This window comes from Euprymna scolopes, chromosome 31, assembly GCF_053919585.1.
Source record: "Euprymna scolopes isolate OS-2025 chromosome 31, ASM5391958v1, whole genome shotgun sequence".
Classification (NCBI taxonomy): Eukaryota; Metazoa; Mollusca; class Cephalopoda; order Sepiida; family Sepiolidae; genus Euprymna; species Euprymna scolopes.
In genome coordinates this window covers 43,305,254-43,326,306 of record NC_136512.1, presented here as the reverse complement: position 1 = coordinate 43,326,306, position 21,053 = coordinate 43,305,254, and the positions used below count along the sequence as shown (strand labels likewise).

The following is a 21,053-nucleotide window of genomic DNA, read 5'->3' as shown; positions in this document are numbered from 1 at the left end:
AAATGTTTGCCAAAAAAAAAGATACAAAAAGAATTATTTGACAAATAGGAAATTTACAAAGAAAAGGTTTTAACAAGTGACTTTTTTCTTTTTCTTTTTTAACAAAAACTGGAAACATTGTTAGGTATTAGTTGGTTAATTTGGTTAGTAAGGTAGAAATGGTCGCCCGGGACAATTTACAAATTTTTTTTTTTTTTTTTGTGATTTTGACTGTTCATGCTTCTCTTATTGGGTTTCTGAAAAGAGATTTATTCATAACTAGCGGGGGTACCCGGCGTTGCCCGGGTGTTTATAGGTGTGTGTGTGTGTGTGTGTGTGTGTGTGTTGGGCGGGAGGGAGGGATCAAAACAAAAGAATAAGCGAAGTAACAACCCTGTTTAAATATTATATATAAAAAAAAATAACAATGTTAAAACTTCTTTAAAAAAATCGTTGCCCGGGTGTTTGTGTTGGGGGGGGGGGGGCTAACAAAAAAAAACAGTTTTGGTAAATAGTTAGGATCGAACCCGAAGCCTTGAGGCGAAGGTGGAAAATAAAGTGTGCAAAAAACCTGACACGTTACCTGCTCGGCCAGCAATAAAAAGTAACTGAAACACGTTTGAAGTTATTTAAGTATTAAAAACAGAATTGACACGTGCCCGCGATAAAAGTTAACTCCACTCCTTCTTTTTTACCTCATTAATGAGGTTAAATAGAAGTAGCGGAGTTAACTTTAACTGCGGGGGCAGCTTTTGGGTTTGTTTACCCAACTTTGGCTGGTTGTTTCCCCAAGATTTTGGGGAGGGAGAAACCAGCTCCCCATTAGAAATTGTCTGATATAAGGAGTTTGGCCCCACATTGATCAAAGCTGATTGCTTCTGGACGTTCCCCGGTGCGATTGCCGAGAACAGCGTCTTAGCTTTGAATTAGTTTCGCTTTTTATACCAAAAAGCCGAATCAACACGTGAAAAGCCAAAATAGCAATAATTTTGTAAAAGTTACTGTAAATAAATCTAGATGCGACCCGGGTTCCCAAATCTTCGATATTATTACCTAGGGGTATATAAACACTTCTAAGCCATAGTAACTCCCCCCCCCCAGGACCGTCGGCGAAAAACGCCTTTTCGAGACATACAAAAATTAGCATATTTGCCTTTTTATATATATATATATATATATATATATATATATATATATATATATATATATATATATATATATATATATTTTATATATATATATATATTTTATATATATATATATATATTTTTTATATATATATAAGATTAGATTCCAAAAATTTGGTTATAAAATGTCTTGATTTTATTCTTTTTATAGGTTTAGTGAAAATGTCGAATATATTATTTTCATACGTCACATAAGTAAGAGTAATAGATTTTTTTATTTATTTTATCCCTTATAAAATGATATCTGATATCAATATGCTTCGACCTTTGATGAATCATAGAATTATTTGCTAATAAGATACTGCTCTGATTATCACAATGAATTACTATAGGTTTTTTTATTTAGATCTGGTTTTAAAATAGATTTTAGAAGGGTGTTCACAAAAATTGCCTCCTGCGCGGAATGAGTAAGAGCCACATATTCTGCTTCACAAGTAGAAAGGGCAACAATTTGTTGCTTTTTAGTTTCCCAAGAAATCATAGGTCCAGTCTTTGATAATCTAAAACAATACCCCGTTATACTTTTTCTATTCTCAGAGTTAGCCCAATCTGAATCTGAAAATCCTTCTAAATTTAGAGGATATGTAGATTTTTTAAATATTAAAGATTGTTCCTTGGTTCCTTTTAGATAACGAAGGATTTGTTTTGCATGATTAAGGTCCTTAATAGTCGGTTTCGATAAGTTTTGAGATAGCTTTGTTACAGTGTAACATATGTCAGGCCTAGTTGCGGTCATCAAGTAGATGAGGCTGCCTACCATTTCCCTGTATATTCGATTATCTATTGATTTTGTTTCAGTCCCTATATTTTTTATTTATGTCCATTTCAACGGGAGTTGAACGCGGCGTACAATCTTGCATTCAGAACTTGAGCAGAATTTTTTCAATGTATCGTGATTGGTTCATAGTTATAGTTTCATTTTCACAGGTAAATTTTATACCGAGGAACCATGACAGTCCAAGATCGGCCATTTAAAATTTTTATTTAATTCATTTTTAACATCTTTTAAAGTGTTGTCACAGTTTGAGGCGAGTAATATATCGTCAACCCAAAAAAAACAAAATCAACAGTTTATTACCTACATTTTTGGTATACATGCACGCGTCTACGAGACATTGCTTGAATTCCTGTTCTATTAAATAATTATGGCGTGTTAAATTCCAATTGTGTGCACTTTGTTTTAGTCCATATAACGATTTATTTAATTTCCACACCCAATTTTTATTTTTCATTTTAAATCCCTTTGGAGGGGTAAATGCAGATTTCACAGTCAATCAGAGCATTTAAATAAACATTTTTTACATCCATTTGATGTATTTTTAAATTGTATTGAGCGGCAAGTTGTAATAAAATTCTAATTGTTGTTAAATTTGTCGTTGGTGAAAATGTTGCACAATATTCCACTCCAGAAATTTGTGAAAAACCTTTTGCAACAAATCTTGCTTTAAAAGTTTCACTGCCAGAAGCTGTGATTTTTTTGGAAAAAAAAACCCAGCATGAAGTAATTATATTTTTATTTGTTGGGTTTACCGCTATTTCGTATGTGTTATTTTCAGATAAAGCTTTCAATTCAGATATCATAGCTTGTTCCCATTCTTGGTGATTTTCTGAATTAATCGCCTCATTATAACTTTCCAGTGTGCTTTTCAATGAGTAACAGTAATCCACTTCGTAGTCTTGTATCTTTTCAATTTGTAAGAAGTCTGGCCTTTTTCGTTTCCTTATTGGGTATCGACGTGTTTGGTTAATATTTCGTCAGTAGTTCTACTGTAATTATTGTCGTTATTAATATTTTCATTGTGATCGAGTCAGATGCTAGGTGATATTTCTTCACGTTTTTCATCCATTGGATCGCCATTTTTAAAATTTAATTCATCATTGAATTTTACACATCTAATCCATTTTATGGCATTTTGGCCTGAAAAGTAGATTAAATATGCTGGACTGTTTTTATCGTAACCTTTTTCGCTTTTAGTATTTAGTTTACTGGTATTTTCTATAAATGCAAAACAATCTGGACCAAATATATGCATTCGGTTCATTTTAGGTTTTACACCGCAAAACGCTTCATACGGCCTAATCTTGTATTGAACGATCTATTTCTGATATATTGCTGCTGCCATTAAAGCACAGATTTTTAATACATTTTACCGAGCCGTATGGGGCCATATCAGCTAAATGTTTCTTAGTGGCGAGGATAGTGTCGGATTTGTTTTTTTAGAAAAAAAACTATAATTAAACCGGAAAAATCATCAATAAAGTTCAAAACGTACATAGATTATTTCTCCCCTTCGGGCTGATCGGACCTGCTAAGTCACAGTTCACAAGTGAGAGAATTTTTGTAGCTTTTTTGTCTGGCGTTCGACTTATATCTTTTGTCATTTTCCCCTGTGCACACACATCACAATTTGGGAGATCGTCTGAAGGTATTATTTTCATGCCTTCGACTACATTTGGTAATTTTTTAATATCAGCTGTATTGCAGTGTCCTAGAATTTTATGCCAGGTTTCCAAGTCGTGACAGGTAGTTTTTGAGGGAACCATACTTTTTAAATAATATAGTCGGCCATTTTCTTTAATGTCAAATACAGTTCCATTGGGGTATATCAATTTTGACTTGTTTTGGCCAAATTTTATATTGTTTAATTGCAGTCTGCACGGAAAATATGTCTTGCTTAAATGTAGGTATGAACAGAGCATTTTTAGAATACAGTTACAGATTTCGCCTTTATTATTTTTTAGGGATATTTTAGCATCGCCTCTTTTCAAGACTATATCATTTATTTGACTACCGTCACCAAGCTACTTTAAGAGTGTTTATATCGACATTGGAAACTTTTGTGGTTGGGTCGTCCATAATTAGAGCAGATAATTTTATTCTTTTTCTTGGGAAAATTACTTTTGGGGAACACGTTGCGGTGAGGTGCGTAATTTGGTGGTGTCTGCTTTCGAGAAGCATTTTTGAACTTCATAATATTGCTAGAGTTATTATTGTCCACGAGCATACGATTAGTCTCTTCGTAACTGCGCAATGCCACTTTAAATTCGCTGAAATTTATGGGTTTGTCTTTCTGAGTTATAACAGTTGTAAATGGTTTAAAATCGGCTGGAAGTCCCTTGAGGGCCATTGCTATCAACAAGCTATCGTTTATTATTTCACCTGAGAGTTTTAAGGCATTGGCGGTTGTTTCTGCCCTTATAACATAGTCGGTAATAGTTTCATCCTCGTTACGTTTCAGAGACGTTAGTTTTGTATATAGTGATATAATTTTCGGTTTCCCTTTTGATAAATAATGTTCTCTTAATATGTTCAATGCTTTCCGTCCGTCATCCAATGCGTCTCTTATAATCAGAGACAGACTCCTATCGTCTAAGCATTGAATCAGTTCTGCAAAAACAGTCGTATTCTTTTTGAGAAATTCGGGGTCGTTAGGATTCTCTGTTGGAGATTGTATCACCTTGTGTAGTTTTCGAATCCTTATATATCCCAGAAATTTTACCTGCCACAATTCGAATTTAGATTCCGATCTGTCAAAGAAAAGATGGTGGCTGGGTGCATAATCTGTTAAGTTTTGAGACATTATGTTGAACAAAGATGGCGGTGTAGTTCAGATCAGTAATTGCCAGTAACCAAGATGGCGGCCAAGAATCAAATGCGGTTGGCAGTAACAAAGATGGCGGCATTGTTCAGATCAGTAATTGCCAGTAACCAAGATAGCGGCCAAGAATCAAATGCAGTCTGTGGTGTAGTTAACGGCAAACTGATTGAATCCAAAATTCGACAATTTTTATAATAATTTTGAAAGGTTTTCATTGGTTGTTTAGCACAGCCGGGGGTTATAAAATTGATTGGCGAATCCATTCGTCACATACCCCCATTAGGAGTCAAAAGCATTTTACATACATATATATATATATATATATATATATATATATATATATATATATATATATATATATATATATGAACTTCATGCTGAATTCAATATAAATTTTTACGTAGTATAAATTTTTACGAAAAAAACCTACAACTTAGGAAAATGTAACAAGCGGGTGGGGCCATGAAATATAACTATGCGTGTAGAGTTTGATAGAAAAAGGGAATTTATATAGTAAATGTATTCATGTCTGTTTCTACTTTAGATGTATCATTTGGTCGCAGGGTACATGTATATATATATATATATATATATATATATATATATGTCTATATTTGTGTGAGTATGTATGTATAAGTGTATTTTATGTATGCATGTATGTTTGTATATTTATATATATGTGTATCTATATATCTGTGTGTATGTTTGCGTATGCATGTATTTGTATGTGTGTATGTATGTATATGTATGTATATGCATATATATCTCTGAACTATTAGAATAGGCTGTCTCGTATATGATTGTTGTAACAATATAGATTACAAGAATGTATGGATGTTCGAATATTGTTTGCATGTATGTTATATATGTATGTATGTGTGTGTATATGTATGTATATATGCATATATATATATATATATGTATATATATGTTTGTATGTGTGTATGTGTGTGTGTGTGTATATATATATATATATATATATATACACATGTCTGGAGTGTAGTAGAGTACTATTGCATATATGAAAGGGTTACCACGCTACTGAAGTAAAGAAAAATGCCATTATTTGTCTCTGTATGTCTGTATGTGTGTGTGTATATTTGCGCAGGTGTAGCAAAGTGTAGGCATATATAAGCATATTGATATATTAGTATATATAGGTACATGTGGGGTTTAGATAACTTTCGTGCTTTATGTTTATTCATATTTTGTTTGTTTATTTGTTTTTATTTTTATTTATTTTTATTTAATTTAATTTAATTTTATTAATTTTATTTATTTTTTGTTTTGTTTTATTTACATTATTGTAATTTTAACTTTATTCCTGCATAGTCTTACAGTTATTGCCTAGTTTCAGTACGTGTGTTGTAAGTAAAATAAAAGCATACAGCATAGATTCGCTTTTGAATATATGTATTAACGTGAGTGTGTGTGTGTGGCGGTGTCTGTGTATGTGTGTGTTGTGTGTGTGTTGCATGTATGTGTGGGTGGATGTAGATTGAAAGGCACCGGTCAGTACTTAGTTGACCATAGCTAATGTTTTTAATTTACAGACTCCAAGACAAAAAAAACTAAATTCTCAAGTACCTCATGCCATAAAAACCAATAGTTAGGTTGGGTGGGGGGAAAGGGAAATGAAAAAGATGTTTATTATCTTCAAAGACCTCACTTATCCTCTTACCGCTTTTTATGACTCCCACCCAGGTTGCATTCTAACTTGATAAACGAAATAGGAAAATGTATTTGGTGGAAATATCACTTTCGACGGTAATTCTTGGCCTGAAGACGTAATCCCCCAACGTGGGTGATTACAGAAACATGTATGTACATATGTAGCCATTAATGTTTGTATAAATAAAATTAATATACCTGCTCTGTCCACTCATTGAGCACTATTTTGGTAGACACATGTTGTTTCATTGGATGTACTTCTAGGAAACTAAACTCTACTGGCTATATATATATATATATATATATATATATATATATATATATATATATATATATAGTGCTGAGTGAAATAACAAACTACCACTACCACTCTGTGTAAACAAATTGAGTTTAAGTCGTTCGGACAATGTTTATCATAATAATTTCACCTACCTATTTAGAAATAGCTAAAATAGCATCAGGTTAGAAGCGTTGACTGTCATCTATCAAGACACAGGAATGTAAAAAATTGTGGGGTCTGCATACGTGCCTGGTCCACAATGTATGGAAATAAAAAATTAAAAATTAAAAAAAAACGTTTACAAGTGTTTTTGATATAGATGTACATAATAATACTTTGATAAGTATGTTTTAACTTAAATAGGAATAGTATAATAAAATTGTGGGGTCTGCGTTCGCGCCTGGCCTCCATAGAATGGAAATAAGCACAAACTTTAATAAAGAATTTTCATATCTATCTGCGTAAGTATACTTTGATAATTATCTTTCAGTTTGAAGAAATATGGTATAATAAAATTATAGGGTGTTCGTTTGCGCCTGACCTCCATAGAATGGAGATATGTCACAAAGTTTAATAAGGTTTTTTAATATCACAGAATATTGTGATAAGTGTTTCAGTGTGGACAGCTATGGTATAATAAATTATGGGGTTCATCTATTTTATTTTTACTTTCATCATATTTTGCTTTGGTTTTGATACCCCCAAATTCGAAGCTATCTCTTTACAACCCTTCCTTTTTATAATCTATCATACTTTCATAAATCAGAATCCATTTTCTATAGGCTGTTTTTGAACACAGTCAAGGACGGGTACTTTTGTTAGTATATATATATATATATATATATATATATATATATATATATATATATATATATTAAATTTGGTAGACACATGTTGTTTCATTGGATGTACTTCTCAGAAACTAAACTCTACTGCCACAATATGCATATATATATATATATATATATATATATATATATATATATATATATATATATATATATATATATATATATATTGTAAAAAGAGGATGGAAAAGGACAAATGTATAAAAAAAATCCAATTATAAAAACACAAGTGCCGTGGAAGTACTAGTAAGTTGACAGATGATAACTAATTTGTGTGTAAAAAGTGTAAAGACAATGGATGAGAATTTAGATGAAGAGTCCATTTTCTGTAGGTTGTTTTTGAGCCCAGTCAACGACGTAATTTTGCTAGTATATATATATATATATATATATATATATATATATATATATATATAATTATTTTTTACTTTAATAATTATACATATATATATAATAGCTATATTTGTTAAATATGATTTTTTTTACTTAGGAGTACAGCACTTATCAAGGCCTGGAGACCACTCTAAGATAAGGGTTAAGTGTTAGGCAGATGGCAAGACAACATGATCAGTCATGGTGGAACTTGGATAGGACTAGATTATTTATGAAGAGGGCTCAATAAGAATTTATTCAGATTAGATTGAAGATGACTATGTTAAAAGATAAAAATTGAAAAGGCTATCTAACTGATTTCGAATACTGAACTTGGAGGCACAAACACAGTTATTTATAAGATGCTCACAGATGACCGAACCGTAGGTATTATTCAAAACATTAGATGGTGAATAATTTGCACATCAAATTTTTGATAGAATGTATTGTTTGACCCGAAGCCCAATTTTTGCAATGTCCCCCTGACATAGTACAAACTAAAACTACATTTAAATAAACAATACAAGTCTTATGGGAGAACATCTTTTCAAATTGAAAGCAAAATGGGTCTAAGGAAAAAAACAATACGTGGATTTGATGTAAAAGAACACCGTTCTGCAGACTATCATACACTTACATTTACTGGTGTTTACACATATTGGGATTCTTTTTTGTCCAACAAAACAAAAATTCAATTTAATTAAAACCTTTGCATAGGGTTCTAATGATTTGTTCAAAGACCTATCTGGATGACGAAATTAAATTTATTACAAAAGCCCTCTGTAATAATGGGTATCCTCTAGACATTGCTTAATCTACAATAAAATATAAAGTTTCTAATTTTTATATAATTAAAGGAGCTTCAATAGACAGATTTTTTATTTACTTTCGCCTACCTTCCCTAGTTAATATAAATGACAAATTTGCTAAATAAATATCACTGTCTGTACACAGTGTTATTTTACATCGAATCCACGTGTTTTTTTTGTTTGTTCTTTTTTTTTTCGCCATCAGATCCATTTTGTTTTCAATTCGAGAGATGGTCTCCCTACCCAACCATAAGAATTCTATTGTTTATTTATTTAAATGTAACTGAGGTTTACACAACGTGAGTCACAAAGATTAGACTTCCGGGTAAAATAACACATTTAATCAAAAATTCGATGTGCAAATTATTTACCATCTGTTGTTTTGAATAATACATAGGGTTTGGCCATCTGCAATCATCTATATCTATATATATATAAAAGTAAACGTGTCTGTGTGTGTGTCTGTGTGTGTGTCTGTGATCGGTTTTTGGCCAGAAATTTGGCGATTAAGGGGTCAAAGTTCAACGATTTGACATTTGAGAACTCTACCAAACTCCTGCAACAATTTTGGGTCTACGCACTTGATATTTTAGATATAGGTTCCTTGGACATGGATCTAACTTAATAACTTTATTTGAGCCCAAAACAATAAATTTTAAGGGGTCATAATAGGGTCAAAATTTTTAAAAAATTGACCTCTGTAGTCTCTACCAAATTACTCAGACAATTTCTGGTCTAAATATTTGAAATTTTACATAAAGGGTATTCAGAGATAGGGCAAGCTTTTTCATAAGTTTGGGTCGAAAATTTTTAGTTACCAATATATAAATGTATGTATGTATGTATGTTTGCATGTCTGCCTTAAACTTTCAATAGAGGCGACGGATTTTACCAAGATCAGTATCGTTTTAAAGTTTGACCTTTCATACAACAAATATCGAAAAATTGGCTAAAAACATTAATATCTCCCCCTTCAACTAGGTACTTTTCTACAGGGGATGGGGGTCACTTTTTTCGCCGATATTTTTGAAAGTCATCCTCTCCTTTAAATTGTCTAGTCCTTATTTTAAAAAATGTCGCTTCCGGTTTGGCGGTGGTCGTAACAGCATAAACGTTAGGTTTTACCCCGTTCTTTTTCTCCTTTGTGGTACGGGTTCGAGCCTGCCTTTCTACTACCACTTTTTTTTTTTTTTTGCTCAACATACACATCCAAACACCCGGGCAAAGCCGGGCTGAAATGCTAGTATAGATAAAAGTGAACGTGTCTGTGTGTGTCTGTGTACATTTCTCTACGCAATAACTCTGTCAATTTTTAGTCTATAGACTCAAAATTTGATATACAGGGTACTGAGATTTGGGAAAATCAATGTGATTGGTTTTCGGCCAGAAATTTGGCGATTAAGGGGTCAAAGTTCAACGATTTGACATTTGAGAACTTTACCAAACCCCTCCGACAATTTGGGTTTAAACACTTGACATTTTAGATATAGGTTTCTTGCACATGGATCTAACTTAATAACTTGATTAGAGCCCAAAACAATAAATGTTAAGGGGTCATAATTGGGGTCAAAGTTAAAAAAAAATTTACCGCTTTTTTTTTTTTTTTTTTTTTTGCTCAACATATACCTCCAAATACCCGGGCAACGCCTGGCACCCATGCTAGTCTTATAAATATCTGTGCTTATGTATTCAAGGTCAGTGTCAACTTGTTCTTCATGCAAGTCGAACTCCCCCTTTTACTTAAAAATTCTAAAAACGGTTTATATTAAATCTTTGAGACGTCCTCTTTATAACCAAAAACAAAATCTTTAGGACTTAATACGGTTTCTATTTGATTCTTTCTCCAAATTTTTTTTTAAATATATTTTTTGTCCTTCGCCATATTTTCCATTTTCATTATATTCCTTTATCGCAATTTCCTAACCTGGATTTAGTTCTGTTGAATGAGGTTCAAAACCAGTTAGCTAGACTTTTCGTTTTTTACTTTTTAATTCTTCATGTAAAATAAATTTGGTCTGTCTTTATATAGATAGCCATTATTAAATTCTGTACTCATATATATATATATATATATATATATATATATATATATATATATATATATATATATATATATATAGAGAGAGAGAGAGAGAGAGAGAGAGAGAGAGAGAGAAAATAATTATTTATAATTTATGATTACTTCTCCCCTTAAAGAAAAAATAAATAAAATTTATTGACAATATTGAACAATAAAAAATAAGTCGGTGAACGACCTTGTTGTGAGATCGCAACTTCCTGTTTCTCATTCACAATCCTCTGAATTAATGTTAAACTTTATTAATGTTAAAATTTCCTTTCATTCCACGGCAGTTGATGGTAGCCATGGAGTTTAAGTTTTTTTCACTAGCAGAGTCAAAGGTGGCTTCGTTACTAGGTTTGAATCCTTTGACCAGTGGAAATTGTCACTTCCTGCATTGATGATTGCGAAAGCATGAAACACGAGTGTCTCTAGGTATAAAAAATAATCTCTATTTATAAAAATCTAATTCTTGGTTCGTTCGTTATTAATAGTCTAAATAACCACTGGACCGAGTGCTTCAACATTTTGGTATAATATGTACCCATGCGTGTTTTTATACATCTTTTTTTTAATTATAACATTATACTTATTTTTTCTTTAATAAATAGGTGGTTTTCTTTGTAACGATGTAGACATTTTTTTATTTGGGGACATATATTTATCAACGCCTGCCGTCACGTGACATCACTAAAAGGAACTTTTCGTCTTACCACGGCAGGCCAACAAGACTGGAGTTTAGGTGGAAAAATAATCTCGAACCCTTTATCGCTTAAAAGGAACTAAATTCCTGTAGTCACCGTTACGTTACCATGAAAATAATGTAAACATTTTGTAAATAATTTTAATTTAAAATTTATTAAAAAAAAGGTATTCATTGTTTAACATTTTTAAACAATGAATACCTTTTTTTAATGATAAACAATATTAATAGAAATATTAAATTATCAGAACATATAAACAAATTTAAATAGGAATAGAACTTTTTATAATTGTAAACTATGAAAACCTTTTTATTTTAATTAAAAGCAATATAAATAGAACTTTTTATAATTTTAAATAATGTGATTTTTTTCTTATTCAAAATTGAATCACGTGATTATTATTAAATCATATGAGTATTCTATTGCAATTTATTAATTTTCGAGTGTATTCTTTTTCAATTATTTTCAATTTTTTGGAAAAAATGTGAAATTTATTACTTTTTCCTTCTTTCAAAATTAAAATGCAAAAAGATCTATATTGTTTCTTAAAAATTAAAATTGGAAAAGATCCATGAACAATATTTCTTTCAAAATTATAAAAAAAAAAATGTATTTTATTGTGTAAAATTATAAGTTAAAACTATGGCCACTAGTCTAGCAGTGTCAGAAATAGCCATTAAAAATGCGTGATAAAAACTTGAATAATTCGACCTCCTATCTTTCGAAGCTTATAACCACTTGAAAAATGTAATGCAAGCCCTAATTTTTTTTCAATTAAAGTAGCAAAGACCAAATTTTAAAACAATAACAAGTTTAATAGCAAATTATGAAATATTTGTTTTTTTTAATCGGTTTTCTTTAAAAAAGATTTTAAGAAAATCAACGCAATTTTACTTACTTCGATTATAAAAAATATATATAAATTCCAAAAACTCACTTACCTATAAAACATTCTATTCAATGTGTACTTCCATTGTTCATTGTTAAGAATTTATCCCTGTTTATATTTTATATTCCATGTCATTTTTAAATAAAATACTTTTTTAAGCAAGGATTAAAAAACCCCAAGATCAAATGTTTTTCACAGTTGAAATAAAGGGAGACAAATGTCTGCTTTTATTCGTGTTAAGAACTATGATGGCCTGTAAGGGCCAGAATTAATCTCCCTTTCTATTGCTGGCTGTAAACAAAAGTTAGTAAATATGGCAATGCTCTCAATGTATCTATTCCAGTTCATATTCCCTGTAAACGTTAGGCCGAGGAGTTTAAAAGAAGTACTTTCAGGTAATGTGTTCTTGGCCATTGCTATTGGTGGTAGAGAAGGTTTCTTGTAGTTATTGAAGGAAACAAGCTTAGTCTTAGCAGCATTGAATGTGACCAACCATTTTTGTCCCCATTCCACTACGGATTGGAGGTCATCCTCTAGTGTTTCTGCCATTTCCTTGGATATGTGTTCATTTGTTTTCCCCTCATATCTGTTATAGAGAGTGGTGTCATCGGCAAATATACCCATCTCCGAAACAATTTTATCAGGGAGGTAATTTATGAATATCAGGAATAATAGAGGTCCAAGGATAGACCCCTGAGGTACTCCCGCATTTATGTCGTATTGTTTGGATGTACGACCGTCGAGGACAACTTTGATTTTTCTATTACTTAAGAAGGATTTAATTACATTATGAATTCTTCCAGTGATTCCATATGATCTAATTTTCCTTAGAAGACCATCGTGCCATACCCTGTCAAAAGCCTTAGATATATCGAGGGCCACCACTCTACCCTCCCCTATTTTATCCAATGAACGGTATATACGTTCAGAAACTACAGTTAAGATATCTGCTGTTGAACGGGCTTGCCTGAATCCATATTGTTTGTCAGTCAGGAGTTTAGCAGCTGTTAGGTGCTGGACTAGGGCTTGATTAACTAAGGACTCAAATATTTTGGTGAAAAGCGGGAGGAGGCTAATGGGGCGATAATTTAGTGGGTCAGTTCTTTCACCAGAATTCTTGAAGACTGGTACCACAGAGGCGGTTTTCCAGCAGTCGGGAAAACAAGATTCGTTAAGGCATTTATTGTAAAGTTTGGACAGAACTGGAGCAACCTCGGCAGAGCATTTTTTTAATAGCATAGCCGGGATGAGATCTTGTCCACACGCTTTTGAGGTGTCTAGGTTTTTTATAATAGCATGTACCTGAGAAGGGGTGATTTTCAAATCGGCTAGTGAGGCGTCTGTTCGCAGAGGAAAGTCAGGGAGTGAGTGGTGTACCGAGTTCAGTGTGGAGTTTGAGGCAAACCGCCTGACAAGCAGATTAGCCTTGTCAGTTGCCGTGCAAGCAACCTCATGATCGTTTGTTAGTGGGGGAATAGTTGACTGTTCATTATTTACTACGCTGTTGTAGATTTTCCAAAAATCCCGGGTTCCTAATTTCTGTGCTTTGATGCGTTTTCTGGTGGTTTCAGAGTAATCTGTCTTAGCTGTCTGTATCACTCTCTTACAATTATTTCTTGCTTCTATAAACTTCTGTTTATTTGAGCTGGATTTATGTCGGTTGAATCTGCGGAATGCATGCTGCCTTTGACAAATGGCAGCTGCACAAGCAGAAGTAAACCATTGGGGGGAGTGGGGCTTGCTATAGAATTTCCGTGCGGGAACATGTGCTTCAATAGCAGTTTTGAACCATTCAGTGGTCTCATTTGCACACTGTTCCGCTGGAAGAGTAAAGATATTTTGCCATGGGGCATCTCTGATGAGCTCCCTGATGGCTTCCCAATCAGCCTTTTTATAATACCTCGTTGTTTTGAGTAGTGGGTCTTCAGTTTTAGGGCGAGAATTTAGGCTGATTTCTACCATTATCACAGCGTGATCAGCATTCCCGAGTGGGCTGTGGGCATTTGTTGTACAGTCATTGGGAACCGTTGTCAGAAAGAGATCTAGAAGTGAGGCATGTTGATCTTGCTGGTCTGGGAAACGTGTCGGAAATGTAACCAACTGAGATAGGGAATGGGATATAGAGAAGCTATGTGTTGCGCTACCAGCTACGTCTGTGTGATTAGAGAATCCTAGCCAGTTACTGTGGTGGACATTGAAGTCACCAAATACATGTATTTGTGCGCTAGTATCGAGGGAGAGTGCTATATCTATGCTGTCTGAGACTTTGTTTATTAGGGAACAGTCTTGGTTTGAGGGAGAGCAGTAGAGAAAATACAAGTAGCTAATATTGTGTTGCATATTTAGTCTGAAGCACATAAAGGCCTGGTCGTCTGATTCTAGTTTTATTTCTCTAGTCAGGGGGAGGGTGTTACGAATATGGACTCCAAGTCCATGCATATGTCTGTCCGAGTCCTTACGGTAGAGTGGGAGATAACCAAGCATGTTAAAGTGGTTAGAGGGAATGGAGGAGTGAAGGTTAGTTTCACTTAATGCTAAGATATCCGGGGTGTTTACAATATTATTTTTACTTAAAAAATAACAACATTAATACACTAAGTTAGGTAAAATTTGCAGAGAATGCTCTGCTTTACAGTTGTTGTAAAAATAGAATGGAAATATAAATTTCGTTCCCCTTTAAATTCAGTACAGTGTTACATCCAACCAACTCATCATTCACATTCAACATGTCAACTTTTATAAGTTTTCGGGTATGCTGACAAGGTTAGTGGTGTCCATTCCGAAAGTCGTTCTTAACATGGAGAGGTTGGGGGTGTCTATTCCGAGAGCCGTTCTTAACATAGGTAGATTGGAGTGTTTATTCATTGTAAACGTACCCGACAACCTAAATGTCGACATTTCCAATGTGAACGGTAAGTTGGACTTATGTAAAAAATAACAAAAAGATATACCAAACTGACTTTTTTCGTTTAAAAATGGAATTATTTCCCTTCCGTTAATTTTTTTTTTTTTTTTTTTTTTAAATATTTTGTGTTTTATATATATAAAGTACAATTGTTGAATGTTATTCTTTTGATCATATTCGTTTGGGGGGTACAATTAAAAAAAATTAAGTTATTGTTCCATTTTTACAACAACCGTAAAACAGTGCATACTCCGCAAGTTTTATCGTAAGTTATAACATCTAGATCTACTTACGTTTTACTAGAAACCGAGCGACCTATAAAAATCTGGTAGCTGAGTGTCAAATCTGCTTAAAATATTGAAAAAAAAAAAAAAGAAAAAAATAGAACCTTTCCCAAACATACTGACAATAATTTGGTTTCGTCCTTCCGTTGAGTGTTTTCAATTAGGGGGATTGATTTACTAGGATTTGTATTAGAAGCTGAGCACTTATTAAAATTATTTAATTGTTGAATTTTTTGCATTTTGGTTAAATTTGTTAGTTTTCAATCGTTGATAGCCCACTCAAAAAATTGAACAAAAGACAAAATTAAAAAGAATGGTACTCATGCAGAATTTGAACCGCCCCAGATTCCAATTATGGTTTGACTGGCAATCACCGGATTCAGCCAAGCATTGTTCAAATGTTGAAACACTAAATCAACATTTTTTTTTTTTTGGATAATTAATTAATGATGGGAGTATTTTTTCTGTTTATTTTCTTAACATCTGCTGACAAAAAAAAAATTTTTACATTCTCTTGAAAAAAAAATTAAACTTTTCTCTACTTTCACCTAAAAGTGTTCATATAAAGCATTCATCTTTTCTTTTTATAATAAAAATTCCGTTCTCAAAAAGAAACGTTTACTGCCAACTTTCTTTTTAAAAAAAGTACAAGTTTTCCTGAAACAAAAAAAAACAAAAAAACTTTCACCTAACAATTTATGGTAAAAAATTCATCTTTTCTTGGGGGAAAAAAACAACTTTTATTGATAAAAAAAATTGCAAAAAATAATAAAAGTAAATAAGCAATACAAAATGCAATTTTTCTTGAGGAATGTTCCATGTTAACAAACTGAGTACAATTTTTATTATTAACATCTACGATTTATTTAGTGAAAAGTAAAAATAATTTTAGCCTATTTTTATTTTAGTTCTTTTTTTTCAATGACTACTTTTCGAATGTTAATATTTTATATTTAAATAGCTGTACCTAGCCACGCATTGCTATGGCTCAGTTTGTTTAAATCAGAGTGATTTGTATCGTACACACACACACACACACACACACACACACACACACACACACACACACACATGGCTGTAATAACTTGTAAATACGATATTGAAAATAGCATGGTAACAAAAGTGCATAAGCACCATTTCATTATTAACATTATTTAATGAAAAATAAAAATAATTTTAGCCTATTTTTATTTTAGTTCCTTTTTTTCAATGACTATTGTTCGAATATTAACATTTTATATTTAAATAATTGTACTTGGCCATGCATTGCTATGGCTTAGTGTTGTTAAAGCAATTATTAGAGTGATATGTATTATATGGACACACTCACACATTGACACATCGGCACACATACACACGCACATATACACACACACAACTGTAATAATCTAAGCATGTAATGGACTCAACGCTGTGCAAAAAAAAACATGTCTCTTAGCGACACCATATTTTAGTAACTTCGTTTATTTATAAGAATCAAATTCCGGAATATGAGAATTTTTAGCACTCAGCCAATCAGAATGGATGTACTTTGGCAAGAGAGATTATTTATGAATTGGAAATTGGAAAGATTATGTAACGTCTATGTGTTTATGAGCCAATTACGATGGGTGTAGTTACAATATCTGTGGAAAAGGTAGAATTTGTCCCAGTGACAACTGGTAGCAGTATTAGGACTAAATAGTTAGAGAGAAAAGTAGGGACTCCTTCCTCTAAAGATGTTGTGGTTGTGATGGCATTACTTGTTGGATGCAATGTAGTATTTTATTATCATGACTGAATATGTCTAAAATACTGTTCAAAAGCTACATAAGATAATGGCTATTAGGCTTGATGTATCGAATTTTTATGTGGCATCTGTTGTTGCAAATCTACGATACTTTGACCTGGAGGGGAATCTCTACAGTCATTTTATTATATATGGAGATGACGCTAGAATATTCTTCACTTTTTTTTAAAGTTTATATTACGACAATAAGTTTTGTTTTAAATATTAATATTTATGATTTCATTTATTTTTTTTTACTCATGTATATATTTCGGTAATGTAGTTCTGTTATATTTTTTATTTTCAAATGCCATTGTATAATAACTATATCTACTCTTAAATAAATTTTCTGTAGCTCCAATAAATATTTTCTATTCATTTTTATTGTTGTCGTTGTTGTTGTTGTTGTTGTTGCTGCTGCTGCTGCTGCTACTGCTGCTGCTGCTGCTGCTGCTGCTGCTTAATATATTCACCAATGAGCAATTGTTTTTGATTCTGCAATTTCATAAATTGGTAATATTACCATCATGATGAATACTGTTATTACTGTTACTTCCTTAATAAACATTTGGTTACAGGGAGCCTTAGTCGCAATATTAACATATTCTACTGTAACTAGATGCATACTAATTATAAAATCGATGAAAAAATAATAAGAAATATCATACATAAACACATTTCAACCTTGAAAAACCTCCAAACTTAAACTCATTATTTATTACAAAAAATTTAAAACAAATCAATTACTAATAAGAAATAACTGTATACCCAACAACAATTTACTCCAAACTAGAAATGCCATGTACGTTTTTAAATGCCCTGCCGGAGAATGTGTCTCCAAAAACAACATGTCATCTATCTTTCCCGAACATCTCCATTTACCAACACCTTTCAGTACATGACCCCCCCCCCCCAAAAAAAAAAAACGAATTTAGGACTATATCAATTAAAAACAGTGCTATTTTAGCCGTCTCACATTATGATCTGTGCCTCCCAATAACTGAAACCCTACTCATTCACATGAACAAACCGACCATCAATCAGGCTCAATATGAGGGAGGAAGGCACGCTTAAGTGCTTTTAATGATATTAAATCATTTTAATCGACTTTTCAATATATATATATATATATATATATATATATATATATATATATATATATATATATATATAAGAATACGTATTATCATTTATTCTTTTTGTTAATATTGCTAACATATTTTCCATACAACAATAACTAAGTTTAATATTATTCCTATTGACAATTTTTTATATTCTTTTTACGTTAATCATTATCTATTATAACCTTAAAATATTTTGTCAATTTGTGTTTTGACTCCATAGGTCGATTAGACGAAATTATATTTCGTTTTTTGCTGTTTTTACTCTTAAATAGGTTAATATCGATTACTATTAATATTATTATATTATTTTAATGTATTTGCTGTTTTTCTCTTCGAATTACATAACATTATCATATATTATTGCATTATACATCACATTATTGTATTATATTGCATACATATATATTGTGTTTTAAATGTATAAATGATGTTTTATATATATTTTTTCCTATTCTTCTTCACTCACTTTTCTTAATTACACTTTGTCTCAGCAGCCGAGTTTAACGCATATCTTATTTTTCTTTTAATAATATTATTGGAATTCTTTCCCATTTTTCCTTGTACCTATTTAAGAATTATTCCATGGATTTCGGCCTTTTGGATTATTTTGGTCCATCTTTCAATTACACGATTTCCTTGGATTTTACTTGTGCGAATGGAAATTTAACTAACTTCCTTGGATTTACATTTTTGGATTTTACCGTCATTGGATACTTTACTTTTCACCAGATTATTCATTCACGTGAAATCACCCTTTTTCGTCACCCTGTTCTCTCTGCTTCACTTTTTGTTATCAAGTAAGATCTTTGACTTACTTGTAGTTTCATCAAATACTTTTGCATGCAAAATCCGATCCCGCATTTTGCTAATTCCTACCCTCTGACGAGAAGGAATGTATTTCTTTGAAACTCCGTGGATTAAGGACTATCCACTTATTTAGTGTTTCCTTTTCAAATTAAATATCTTTTTTAAAGTGTTTTTTAACATGTTTTATTAACTATTTGCTCTTATAAATATATATATATATATGTATATATATATACATATATATATGCACATATATATACACATATATATATACATATATACATATACACATATATATATACATATATATACATATATATATACATATATATATACATATATATATACATATATATATGCATATATATACACATATATATACACATATACACACACACACATACATACATATATATATATATATATATATATATATATATATATATATATATATATATATATATATATATATATATATATATATATATATTGAATATCTATGTATATACATATTTGCTATTATGTTTGTTTATGATTTCCTTTCTTTTCTTTTTTACTTCCAGCTCTAAGAATTCTCTTGGTTGCACAATTAATGAAAGCAAGATGAATTTCAGTTTGCCAAATAACACAAACAGCCCAAGTCGGTCGCCAACCACAGTCACCTCAACAAGCAACAACAACGAGCTGATAGCCGAAATGGCTGCCAGGGGCAAGTCTACTCTGAAGAAGACTGCTCCCCGCCCTTCAGGATCAGTGATGATGTTCACAGAAAAGGGAATGGTTCCCATGACTCCAGTTTCCCCCTCACCAACTGCTGCTGCTGCTGCTGAACCAGCCACTATGATTGAAAACAACACATCATCCCCAGAACCCAACACAACGAGTCCCCCCTCGGCCGTGGCGGCTACCAATGAACAAACACCGAAATCTCCAGTGGTACCAGCAGCTCAGCAACCCCCCAGATTAAAGGTAGGCTGTGGAAATACTGATAGTTTCTCCTTGAGGGAAGCGTCTTCTGCTCGTGGGCAGAAGCTGATTGTTAACCATGAAAGAGATTCTCTGATAGAAGTAGGAGAAAATAAAATGATTGATAAAGTTGGCAGTGATGGAGATAGCTATAAAGGTACGTCTGGGGAGGGGATAGCAGCAGAGAAAGGGGTTTCCGAACAAGTTGATCAAATGACTAAGGAAATGGAAAAGGAGAACGGTGACCACCAAGAACATTCTGATGAAGATGATGGGGGCATAGCAAGACCTACAACTGCAAAACCTTTACCCAACAATGTCAATGGGAAAATGGATTCTTTCCTGAAAATGAGCCAAAAAGGAAGTTTCGATAAGAAGAAGCACAACATTCTGTCTCGAATAAGTCAAGACGTTCTTGAGCCTGACGATCTTCCATCTGAAGAATTCAAAAAAACAGTTGAAATGGAAGAGAAGAAAAAGAAAATGAATGCATCAAAGAAAGTCCAAGAGAGCAGTGCCAAGAACATTTCAGAGGCAAACCCATCAAAAGTGTCAGAGAATAGCCCAAAAGATATTTGGGAGAAAAATCCTCCAAAATCCAGCCCGAAACGGTTTATTGAAAAAAGTACTGTAAGAGTACAAGAAGGTAGTCCCAAAAGAGTTGTGGAAAAGAATACCCCAAAAGTACGGGGAGAGAGTCCAAAAACATTTCTGGAAAAGATGAGCAGCCCCAAAAAAGTTGTTGAAAAGATTCCTCCAAGAGTGCAAGAGAATAATCCCAAAAGATTTTTGGAAAAGAATC

At 32.4% G+C, this 21,053-nt stretch overlaps 1 protein-coding gene across 2 annotated transcripts in view; it reads left to right on the top strand.

Moving 5' to 3' along the window:
• LOC145255722 (uncharacterized) overlaps positions 1-21,053 on the top strand; it is a 492,481-nt gene that overhangs the window by 409,653 nt on the left and 61,775 nt on the right. For both annotated transcript variants that reach the window (XM_080114321.1, XM_080114322.1), the window contains one exon: positions 19,849-20,254. In XM_080114321.1, coding sequence (XP_079970447.1) covers positions 19,849-20,254 — 406 coding nt within the window. The remainder of the gene's footprint in view (positions 1-19,848; positions 20,255-21,053) is intronic.